At 43.4% G+C, this 12,328-nt stretch overlaps 1 protein-coding gene across 12 annotated transcripts in view; it reads right to left on the bottom strand.

The window, feature by feature from the left end:
* Nucleotides 1–1,558: 1,558 nt before the first annotated feature.
* Nucleotides 1,559–12,328, bottom strand: part of SORBS1 (sorbin and SH3 domain containing 1) — a 77,883-nt gene continuing 67,113 nt past the window's right edge. For 7 of the 12 annotated variants that reach the window (XM_039391454.1, XM_039391452.1, XM_039391453.1 and 4 more), the window contains 4 exons: nucleotides 6,746–6,805; nucleotides 5,925–6,115; nucleotides 4,545–4,657; nucleotides 1,559–3,740 (listed from right to left, as the gene is read on the bottom strand). In XM_039391454.1, the coding sequence (XP_039247388.1) occupies nucleotides 3,673–3,740; nucleotides 4,545–4,657; nucleotides 5,925–6,115; nucleotides 6,746–6,805 (432 nt within the window). In that variant the 3' untranslated portion in view covers nucleotides 1,559–3,672. The remainder of the gene's footprint in view (nucleotides 3,741–4,544; nucleotides 4,658–5,924; nucleotides 6,116–6,745; nucleotides 6,806–12,328) is intronic. The other 5 variants (XM_039391456.1, XM_027719595.2, XM_039391458.1 and 2 more) reach the window with 2 other exon arrangements.

Below are 12,328 nucleotides of genomic sequence, written 5' to 3' on the forward strand. Positions count from 1 at the left end.
CAAGTAGGGATGACCACTGGTCTTACAAGGCACTGGTCTTACAAGACATGGATGGCTATGAATGATCCCATTGCAAGGCTCACCCTTACTTCTGCAGTCCCTTTTCTTGTGTGCCTTCATTTTCCTACCTTAACTTGTCATTTCACAGGTATTTTCTTTCCAGGGTCCATGCGTCCAGACTATTAATCTTGTTTCTATCAGAGAGTAGTTCTTCAACCACATCATTACACATCTCCTGGCAGTGAAGAAAGTGACACTGAAAGCTCCTTTACCCCAGGGTATGCAGGACTTCCAAAGGACTGTGGCACACTGCTGGGTCATCTTCCCCTCTCTGCAATCACAAAACCATCTCTAGCTTGTTCCTTACCTTAGATTAGGATAGAGAGTGACATCAGTAAATACCCATGTTCAGCAGCTGTAGATGAGTCTCTCTCCCCTCCCTGTCCGGGATGCTGTAAAGCAAAGGCGAGCAGTGCTTGTGATTGCAGCAAAGCCATGGCCAGGCTGCTCTTTCGCTTTTATATAAGGTAACCTGCGAAAGAGAAAGATGGGCTTGTGTCTGTGTGCTTTCTAAGGACACGCAAAATAGCCTGAGGCTTTTGTTGTCCTGGTAGTTTGGTTTTAGGATTGGCTTGTTTATAGTTTGGCTTCCTAAAATCATTGTGAGTGCAGCTGTGATGTTTATCTGTCTGCTGGGCCATCCGGTCACATCACCACAGTTTGAATCTGTTGCCCAATTTTGGCTCAGTTTGAGGTGGAGGTCTCAAAGAAGTTAAAACTCCTTGTGAAATACCAGTCTTTAGAGTGAACCCAGTCCTGCACAGGCAGCATGCAGGAGCCAGACATGTGGAGGTGCACAGGGCGCTTTTGGGGTACTCGTGCATTACTGGACCCCAGGGAGCCCACCTAGGTAGCTCTGCTGTCACCTTCCCTTGCTCTACTCCTTCAGGGACTGTTCCCTTACAGAAGGCACTCCCAAAAAATCCCAGCTAGCTATATTGCTACAGGGCTGGGAGATGTGACATGATCACCACAGACCTTGCACAAACCCCTTGATTCAATGCTGTAGCCATACTTGCCCAGTCAGAGTGCAGCTACCACAGAAGTGAGGGTCTTAAAGCTTCTGACCTGAGTCAGGGTTAAAAATGCACACATAAGCCCAACATCAACTGACATCCCTTCCTACACATAGGCTGGCATTTTGGGTTTCTTGTCTGACTTTACCTGTGTGGTCTTCTCATCTGAGTCACAAAGACCCTTTGTAAACCAGTGGACTTGGGTGTACTCCTGCCCCACAGGTCTGCATGCATGCCACGGCAGCTGCACTCTGACCCCACATTACAGTGAGATCTGGGTGTAAACCAGCTTTGTCTCTGCTTTACACCTTGGTTTCAAAAAAGTCACAGCCAGCCTACGGCTCAGGAGAAGAACCAGTGAGCTCAGGCCAAGTCACAAGCAGGATCCTCAGGTGCAGAACAGTGGGGAAGCCCATGGCAAATACCTACAGCTCAGTATGGACACAGCCAAAGACAGCCACAGCAGGGCACTACTACAAAAGTACAGGAACAACCAGAATAGATTTTATTTAATAATTTGTACAAGGAACACGATAGTAATTCAATAATTCCATTTATTAATTGTCAAATAGTAATCCACTGCAATAAGAAACAAAAAATCAACACAAAAATAAGTTGCATTTTGTGTGGATGTGTGTGTGTGTGTGTGTGTGTGTGTAACTTAAACTGGCAAGAGCAAGAACCGAAAATTAACCTCTAAACAAGTATGTTATATACAATCAATATCAACATGTTATTATTTTGCTGGATAGATTAATTTGATGTTATCCAATCTTAGCAACAAGCCTAAATATTGCTGCAAATAACTGGAGGGCAAACCCAAAGCAGAACAACAAACCCATAAATAAGATGCAGGATTCAAGGTATCTCCTGCAGAAAAGAAACAGTAGTGCTTTGTGTCATATCTGAAAGCCTTTCATAATGAATATTTTGTGCTAAAACTCTTTATGTGAACATACATGGAACTCCATCATTTAAATAAAAGTGGAAAAAAATCTCAACCTTTCACAACTGCCTTTTTTTCCCTCCCTTCACTCAATGTGTTTAAATTATTTTTCTATACAAGGTAAGTACATTGTCTGTACAAAGTTAAATATACATATTTACAGTCAAACTTCTGAGACACAGAGTCTTCTCTTCCACTGACCTAGGCGGAAGACAAGCCTACTTGATTTCAAACCCAGGAGCATGGCTAGTTTATCAAAACATTGCAAGTCGTGCTAACAGTTAGTCGTAGTTACTCTTAATAAATCTGTATAAAAGCATCAGCATAAAAATAGGCATTTTATATTATTAAATACGGCTTATGACAAAATAGCAATCTAACCCTTTGCTATTTGTACGGTAATTGTAGGAAGCAGAGTCTGATAGAACCGGTTTTGTTTATGCTTTTTCTTGATAACAAAATGTCTATCAAAAGAGTATTCATAGTGGATTTACAGGCAAGCATCCAGCCAAGCCATGTTATTTTTTTTCCTCAAGGAAATACGAATCTGTGTAACTGGTAGTAACTGCTGGGAACAGCTTTCGAAATTGATTAGCCTTTTTTGTATGACTAAGAGGCAGCCAAAATGCATGTATTTATTTGAGGCCTACCATCAACACTGTAACAAAAAGGAAAAAAAAAAGGCACCCTCAGTGATACGCTGCTCAGATTTATTAGAGCTTCTATGATTTAATGCTGGGAAAGAAGCAAAATCTTCATCCCGAGGCATATACTGCAAAAAGTGTGTGATCCTTTAGGGCCAGCAATAGGGCACGAGGAGCAGAGAAAGTGAGCAACCGTAGGACTCAAACCCAGGATTTGCTCTCACGGATGTTCTATTTATTGGTTCTATTCTTTGTGCAGATAAATGTCAAAGCCAGGCTGCTTTCTCTTTAAAAACAAGGACTCAGTTCATTTTGATGCACACGATACACTCACACACACACACACCCTGCACAAAAGAAAAAACCCTGCAGAGACTGGTAATACATTATTAAAGGGTTTGGGATTTTTGCACATTTGCATTATACTTTATCTGACGTCTCTGGATTAAACCAGTCCCAAACTCTTTTTCCACACAGAGCTCTGCAGTTTAACTGTATCAGCTGTCCTCTGCCTCTGCTGGGTCTTAAGATGCATGACATGAAGTGGAAAGCAGAGCAAAGTGAATCTTCAGCAAGGCAGAAACTGGGCAGAAAGCCTGGCCTCTCTGAACCTTGCCAATGAACATGAGTGGCTGTGTACTGCCCCAAAGCACTATCCTACCTCAACACAAACAAAACCTATACCACATGCTTCCCTGAAGCCTTCTCAGAGGTAAGTACTCCGTACAAATTAAGATTATCATCAAAACTCTTGCCGAGGAAGGGAGAAGAATACACAAAGGCAGCACTGTAAACTAGAAACTGTCTCTTCTTCAGCAAACAAATCACACCCTGACTCCATGGAAGCAGGGCTACACATTCAACTCAATACTGTACCACATAACCACATCCTCCTAACACATCTCATATCTTGTCCATTACATTCATAAATTGTCTGTTTCTTCACTGTTTAAAAACATCATCTGGAAAACAATCCCATCACTGACATGGTGGGATCACTGTTATTTTACAGGTACAAAAGCTTCACGTAGTTGCCTGGGAAGGTGCCGAATTGCCTTGTTCTCCTGGATGTACCTGTTGCAGAATAAAACAAAAGGAATGCAGAGTAAGAGGGAGACATGCAAGGAAGGCTTAGGGGTTTAAAAAGGTGGAAGGGACAACCTCTTCTGCCTGCAGGCATTGATTTCTAATACTAAATAGGAGTCCTGATCAAAGAGCCTTTTGGTACAGACCAGATCACAATTAGTTCTGCTACTAATCATCTTTGGTCTTCCCTTTTAACAACTAATAAGCTGCTGGTGAAAGCTCTTAGGCCTATAGTCTAGAAGCCAAATTCTTATCAGTGTAAGTGAGCTAATCTCCCTTAAGAAGAGATAACAAGTCTAGATTTGCAGTGTTGAGATGGAGAACACTGTCCAGACTTGCACTCTTTGAAGGTAAAGGATTTTGCTAAACATACAGTTGAGTCTGTCTTTTCAGGGACTGCAACTCCTACCCATGTGTTCCCTTCATCCCCTACTTGCCACTTTCTGTAACTTGTCATGGCTCCCTCAGCTTTGGAAATGCTACAGAAATCCAGTTTTCCTTGGTTCCCTCTGTTGCTCTGCCACCCGTGTAAGCAAGAAGGATCAGGAGGAAGAGGGGAATGGAGATACTGAGAAGATAAAAAAGGGAAAACTAGAGACCTAGCAAGGAAAACAAAGGTCCACCACCCTGCAGCTTAACTTTCATGTTCTTGGTGGGAAAAGATCAGAAACTGTGGAAAAGTTTGAGTTGATTTTTTCACCATTTTGACCCCACAAATGAAAGCAGCTTCCAGACATCCTGCAAAATTGCTCATCCCAAAAAGCTCTGCTGACAGGCAAGTATCACACTCACCCACAAACCAGCCGTCATCACATTTCTCCATGACATCGACAATGTCACCGTCCCTCAGTTCCAGCTCATCGTCATTCTGAGGAGTATAGCTGTAGAGGGCTTGATAGCTAACTCTAAAACCAGAAAGATACTACATGTTAGCAACTGGATTTCTCTGACACCCCATCAGGAGGAGACGTTTCCCTTCCCCTGATTCCTACTATATGTTGTTCAATGCAGTCTGGACCTGCATTTTCCTCTTGAGAGCTGGAAGCCAACTGCATAGAGCTGGCTGTTGTCAAAGGGCCACAGTAGTAAAAACTGTCATGCCTGCACTGTGTGGGATATGTGGAGAGCTTCTGTTTCCTCTTTGCCATGTAGTTGTCTGCACAGACTGAAACAACCAGAGTCTTCCTAACATGTAGCACCTAGAGACCCTGTGAGTACAGACACCCTATTGAATGCAAGCCAAAACCTAGATACACTTGTTCCTGGCTACATGAGACATCTGTTCCCTTGCCCAGACACATAGGCAGGGCTGTGAGTAACCAAATGGCAGAGAAAAGGACTTTAGAAAAAGATACTGCCTACTCTACAACACTAAGTTTGCTAGATAAATCATGCCTGAGGAGGTATGGCGCAAACAAAACCCAAGGTTGAATCCTGCCCTGAGACACCACTTGCTTCAGAGGAACTCTGTATTTATTAGAGAGGAGCCTTATGGAGTGGAAACAAACAAGTGGGCAAATTTGGGAAGGCTTTGGTCCCCTGCCTGTAGGAAGTGAAAACGGAGCTAATGTGAGACTTTCTGTTCTGCATAAAGGGAAGGCAAAGGCTCCTTTCATGAGCCAGCTGCCAAGGAGTGTCAGTCCCCAGGACACAGTGCAGGCTACTATTCTCAAAATCACCAGCAAAAGGCCCCACCAAGCTCAGTGGCAGCTCTACTGGACAGCTTTGAAAATCTCAGCCTTGGTCTCTCAGCCACCAGTTCACCTGCGAAACTGGCCAACAATGCACCAAGTGGCATCAGTGTTGGGACAGCTCACTGTACTGTGAGGAGCCAAGAACAGCAGCGAACACATTGAGCCACACCAATGAGTCAGGTGTAGCCAGTGCATATTAATTTGTCTCCAGCTTCAAGATACAAAAACACAGTCTCCGTAATAGAGACCCAGTCCTGGATCATGGGGTCATTGTTTCAAGTGCTATACAGACATAAAGGTCACAGTCTGAAACTATCCATTATGATGTATGTGGCTATTTTTGTTCTTTAAAGCAAAGCTGACGTTTCTGCATAATTCTAATTTAACTCCTGAATCACTGAAAACTCCCATACCTCCTTATCTTCACCATCAGTCAGAAATAAGGCCCTTGGAAGAGACGGGAACCAAAAGGACTTACATGTCTCGTGGTGTTTGACTTCGCTCAGGGCTGGCTCCTTGCTGCTGTGCTTGAGGTTGCTGAGAAATGATGAGAGATGGTTTATGGTCATTAGAGGTCACCTTGTGGCGAGAGTCAAGAGGCTGAGAAATAGTACTGCAGTAATGAACAGACTTTTCTGCAATGTTTATGATCTCATTGCAAACAGCTTCCTGCGTGGTAGGCAGCATTGACATCCAAGAACACCCAAAGGACAGTCAACAGGGGGAAGGGAGGGGAAAATATAGACAAGAAGAGATGGGACATTCCAGTTGCAGCACATAAGTCCAGTAAAAAAAAAAAAAAAAAAAAAAGAGTTGTAGATCCACGTAAATATCCAGGTAGTGGAGTGCAGAAGGGATCCAGGTGTAAGCATGGAAAAACAGGCAAGATACAGAAGAATTTGGCATTTAGTTTAAAGATTTGTAACAAATACATATGCATATATTTTTAAAAGCAGCAGCCTAAGAGGTTGCAATTAGTTATGCAGTGGCACCATTACAAATGCTATGAAGTCAGTTCAGAATGCAAGGTGAGGTGGGCTACTCCATTCATGCATTTAGCTTCATTTAACTTATACTCAGGGTCTGGCAGCACAATTAGCCCAACTTCTCATTGACTATGACAGTTTTTCTAATTGTTAAATTCCTTTTTTCTGTTGCAAACAAAACAGTATATGCAGATAGATAAATATGTACCTACTTTGCAACTAAAAATAGTGCTGGCATTTATCTCTACTGAGGTGTTACTGTCTGGGTGAAGAGTGTCTAGGACTACACATCTGAGTTAAACAGGGGCCTTACCACATAGCTCTTTTCAGACTCTGTGAGATCTGGTCCAGCTCTCAATGAATGGTGAGAAGGCTGTGTGATCACCAAGCAAATGATAAGGAAGACATTTTAGCAGATGTTACATTGGTCAGAATTAAAAAAAAAAGTCAGTGGAGTGCAGACAAAAGAAAATGAAAAACTATTCCCCTCCCCACCCCAACACCACACTTCTTAGACAGCAAGGTCCTTCATTTACTCAAGAGACATTGAGGCTACAGTAACACAACTGCACTGCAGCACACAAAATGCTGCAAAGAGAAAGATGACAGCAAAACAGAAGCGTAGAGCAGGGAATCGGAGTGGAATGTTATGGACACCGCTACAGCCAGAAATGGTACATAGTGTCATACTGCATTCCTGTAGGGGAAAAAGAACAAGGACAGGAACACATACTTGAGAGCATCAAAACTGAAAGGCCAAAAGCATGCTGAGAAAAATCTGCTGCTGTTTTTAGAAAAGTCCGCAATGACTTTGACGCGGAAGAGAACAGCAACTCGCTTTCTTCTTAAAAAAAACCAGCTCAAGTCCTCAGAATGCCATTTAGCTCCATCAAAATCACTTCAGCCTGTACCAAGCAAGGATCTGAAATGTTCTGTTAATTCCCACAACAGGCAGAGGAGGACCTGATTGGAAAACCCATCTCCAAACACCACCACCAGTGAAACTGCTGGACTCTGCCCTGCCTCTCTCCCCAGTCACAACTCTTCACAGAGACTTGTGTGTGTCCCCGGGCACAGCCAGGAAAATCAGGGTGTTTGAGGCTGGAGGTTTTATGAGGAAGGGGAACATCACTGAAAAAGTCACACAGGTATCCATAGCCTGGTTTTGCACGCTTTTTGCATATTCATACACCCACTGAAAGCAAGGGGCATGCTGTGAGCAAATGGGATGTCTGAACTAGTGTACTGCCTGCAGTGCTACTTGGTAAAGTGGATTGGACAAGATACAGAGCATGGCCATCCTCTGTGATCATTCAACACAATTTTCAAACTAAATGTCAAAGGCCTAAATTGTTATGCTTTCTGTCCACCTCTTTATTCACTTCAACAGTGCCCTTCAGTAAGGGCTTGCTTTCTCATGGCATACCGAGACAGAGCAGAAGCAGAAGATAGAGGTCTGTGATACCTTCAGCACAAGCATGCTCAAAGAGTTTGGAGAAGTGCAGGGTGATGAGCTCATCCCTGTCTAAGTCCTGTTCTCAAAGCTCCTCTGAACCACATCTTGGACCCCTGGAGCTCTATCCATTGTTGTATTAAATAAAGCAAACTGTCTCTTTTCTCAACGACTGTGACCCATTCTAGGCCAATGCAGTCCCACAGCAACTTCTTTGTTGTCAGCTCTACTGTCTGGGGCTGGAATCTGGGATCACTGCCCTAAGAAGCATTGCTTTGTTACCATGTATATTTCTATAGAAAGAAAATTACATGTAACTTGAATGGACTAACTGCAGTGCAATTTGCATCAAAGCATTTACTGGAGCCCGAAATTGTCACAGGATTTCTAGAAGTCCTTTCTGCCTGCCTATCATCAGCCCTGAAAGGCAAATGGAAAAATTAGAAATTTAAAGTTAATACTGAGCAGACTAACCAGATATAGTGCATCAAATATGATGAGATCAGAGCTAACTCAGGTGGTTAAGTAGCTGGGGAAATCAATTTCCAGGCTGAGGCAGCTGTAAGAATGATTTTTTTTTTCTTTTATTCAAGAAAGTGCCTCTTGGCTCCATACTAATAAATTGACTGCTGGAATTGCTCCATGAGCTCCTAAGACCACATGGTCCATTTCCCATTGATTACTTGAGACCTTCCTGACCCGCTTTTCCTCCTGTAAGCATTAATAACTATGAATTAAATTAGTTATTTGAAAGCTAAAAAATTGACACTACCTCTGAATGCTCCATGGTGCAAGCTTCTATGTGCATTACCAGGAGGTGCAGCCTACCAGCAACAGAACTCTGGCCACTTTCCCTTTCCTGGCAGGATCCTCATAGGGACTTCTATGAGGTAGCTGGGCAGGAGCAAAGGCCAAGCAGTTCCCTGCCCTCCTAGCAGCTTCCAGTTCCTGACAAGACACATGACTAAGTGGATCCCTCTGGTCTCTGCTCCAGAGATCCAGGCAGCTCCTACCAAAGCACTAACTCCCAGGGCTCCAGCAGAGCTCTGCAGTGAGGTGATGAAACACCTTACAGTCAGCAACTATGCAGTATTAGCCAAACAGGATGAAAAACCACCAGATCAAACACTATAATTTTAGGCTGTAAATGTACCACCCCACTGCTTTAAACAAGTGACCTTGATAGCATGATCTAGATGGCTTTTGTTGTTTTTTTTTTAATCAACGAAACAAACCCTACACTATTCTTACAGGGAGATAATAGATTAAAGGGAGAAAAAAAAGTGTTATAGGTCCAAATGCTCTTCAAACACAGTTTCAGAAAGCCTATATACTACCTACATTGGTGGCTCCTTGTGCCACAGGTGGCTGAGGAATCAGCAAGTGTGGGGCACAGCTCCACAGTATAAAACACAGAGGTTCCCCAAAAAGAGTGAACCAGCCCTGCTACTGCTGGAGCTAAACAGAGGGCCCTAAAAGTGACCAAGTACTCACAACCCACGAGGACACCTCAACTCCTACTCCCTCAGCCACACTTACTCTTTGTAAAGACTAAGTGAATAAACTTAACTGAGTGCTTAAGGCTCTCTGTCTCCATGTCTACAGACTATGTATACAAAGGTGCAGTACAGTCAGTCCTAAAACACAGCTGGCCACTGTTTCCAACTCATATAGTGTTTGAGGATGGGTCTAAAGAGCACCACAAGTTTGTAAAACTACCAGAAAAAGGTTCTACATTAAGAGCCTAGAAAAGCTCTAAGGCGGGTTTTAAATATTAGGAAGAAAGATGCTGGAGCTACTCAACAGTGCTCTCCCTGCTCCTAGACAGGTCAAGTAGCATCAAGTAGCATCCGTTGCAGGTCTCATTTACATGTCTTCTTTCATCCATTTCAGGTGGAAGTTAAAGGACTACATGACCAAAGAAAAAGTGAAACAGAACAGACTGACAGATAGACAAGACAGACAGAAAAATTGTTATCCCCTCAGAGAAGGGCAAACATCAGCAGTGATGCTCCCACACATGAATGGAGAACCATGAGCAAGGAGGCCTCTCCAGCCCAGGCAAAAGAAAAAAGAAAAACCTCTGCACACACCAAGCCCCAGCTTTGGTGAAAGCAAATGGAAAGCTGGCTGAAGAGTTCTCACAAAGGACACTGAAAAGGCTGCAGAGTGGAGCAGCCTGACCTGAAGGCTGCCACAGTCAGTGGAAAGACTCCCCAGCCCCTGGATCAGAAGCTGAAGGCTGTGTCTACAGCAGAAAAATGCATTTCCCATGAAAGCAGGTACCAACGCCTGCTGCAGGCTGGGCAGCTCTGCCTTGGACAGTAAGCACTCAGCAGAAACACTGCTGTGCTGAATCTGTGGAGCAACAGAAAACCACTGGAGGGGGAATAAAAGTTTACCTTGGATATGGTGCAAAGTAATGAACATGCTAAGGAAGGGTAGTTGGTCTGTACTGGGGAACATGGGGGTCTGAACATATGCCTCATATGCTCTCCTCTCTACTGGCCAAAACCAGGTGAAATTACTCTGCCTGAGTGGTTCTGTACAAGTGCAAAGGAGCAGAGAGGTCCCCACTAACAACCCTCATGCTGCCAGGTGATACAGGGACCTTTGGCCAGTCACTCTTGCCTTCCCCACCCCACAGCCACAGTCCAGCCCCAGGGCTGAAGCTGTTGCACTGATCACACTGTGTTAGCACCACTGCTGACTGTCACAGTGTGCTAATAAGACCTCAAAGTAAAACAGGAATTAAATTAGAAAATTCTTGTGGGTCCCCTGAAATAAACTGATCTGACAGATTACATTATTCCTTAATATCATGTTTTTCTAGAATATTGAAATAAATTCCAAGTAAGTTATACTTGGAATATCTTTCACATGCTGTGGGGTGGTTCCTTTTTCTTTTTAGTTTCAACTAAAAGCAAACAAAAGGAAACTTCAGAGTAGCTCAAAGAGCCATTGCAATTTATATTTTCAATTAACAGAACAGGCAAGAACACAGTCCTAACACCAGTCCTGTACCAAAAGGGGTCTTAAACTTGCAAATAATCCTCAGTCAGAATTTTATAACTGGAGAGGCTCTCTATTATGAGAGAGAAAACTAAAATTCAAAATCGTAAAGTACCAGGGATGGACAGTAATGGAAACAAAACTCAAATGTAATGGCTCATTTCCATGTCTGCTAAGTGCTTTTCTCATTCAATTACAATCAATCAAGAGGTACAGATTTTTGAAAAGCCTCCAGGGTACTACCTGAAGTTCTGCTGAAGTCATCAGCCTCTGTATGGGTCACACAGATAATAAGAAGTCATTTGCACATATAAATACCACTCCTGCTCCCTAAACAACTGTAGATCCAGAGCTGGAAAGGAGGTCAAAGCTACTGGGTAATGTCACACACAGTTTTAACTTGACACTGACAATGCTCTGATTGTCAAGGCATATAAAACATAAATATTGACTTGACATTGACTCCAGAAAAAGGCCACAGGGTCCTATTACAACCAGGTGCAACACCCAAAATAGAACTGTGTGCTAGCCATCCCTTGGGAGAAACATCTTTCTCTAAATGCAGCTCTTTCGGATCACATACATCCAGTGTAAGCACCCGCAGGACCAAGCAGATCAGGGGTCAGGAGAAAGGCCAACATAGGAAACTTATGTGGATTTTTAACATGAAGCAGAACAGATATCCTATTGGATGCAGATATTGAAACTGAAAGGGAAGCAGGAGGTGGTTGTTCAGTAAAAAGTTGCGCAAGCTCACAATTGGAGGAAAATCAGTAAAGGTAACAGGAAAATGTTAGGGTTAAAGCTGTATCTCTCATAAACTGATCGAGAAAATAAGGAACATTGGCAACTGCTTCCCACACTCATCCTACCAAGCAGCCTGATTGGTTCACTGATCAAGCCAAAGATTGCTTCCCCAATACCCATCACTACAAACAGTCCAGTTTTTGCTAATTGTGAGCTTTCTGTTTCAAATATTGCCATCTTGTGGAAGCTGCCTGGAAAGACTGATGAGGCACCAGCAGCTGGGAGCACCACTCATTCCCAGACCCTGGACACTCCAGCCACACAGTGCTGAGGCTGACATATGCTGCACAGACCCTACTGCATCCCTCTTTAAAAACATTTGTAGCTCTCAGCAATAGAGCTCAGAACCTCTGAATCCTACCTGGGAAGACCAGAACAGACCCCTAACATTGTGGATACCAAGTTGTGTATGCCTTATCCCCAGCTCTGAGATGCTCAAATCCTGAATCCTGATCTCAGGTGGTTAAACAATACTTGAAACAAAGTATCTCATGCTATGTCTTTCCTGCTAAGGAGGCCACCAGCACTGCTTTATAAAGCAACCAAGATGGAGGAACTCAAGGTCAGAACTAAGTAAGCCCCGAGTTAATCTTTTGGAGGAACAGAAAAGCAGATCCTCAGCTG

This window comes from Pipra filicauda, unplaced genomic scaffold (genome assembly GCF_003945595.2).
Source record: "Pipra filicauda isolate LSUMZ 115617 unplaced genomic scaffold, ASM394559v2 scaffold96_size2947999_pilon, whole genome shotgun sequence".
Classification (NCBI taxonomy): Eukaryota; Metazoa; Chordata; class Aves; order Passeriformes; family Pipridae; genus Pipra; species Pipra filicauda.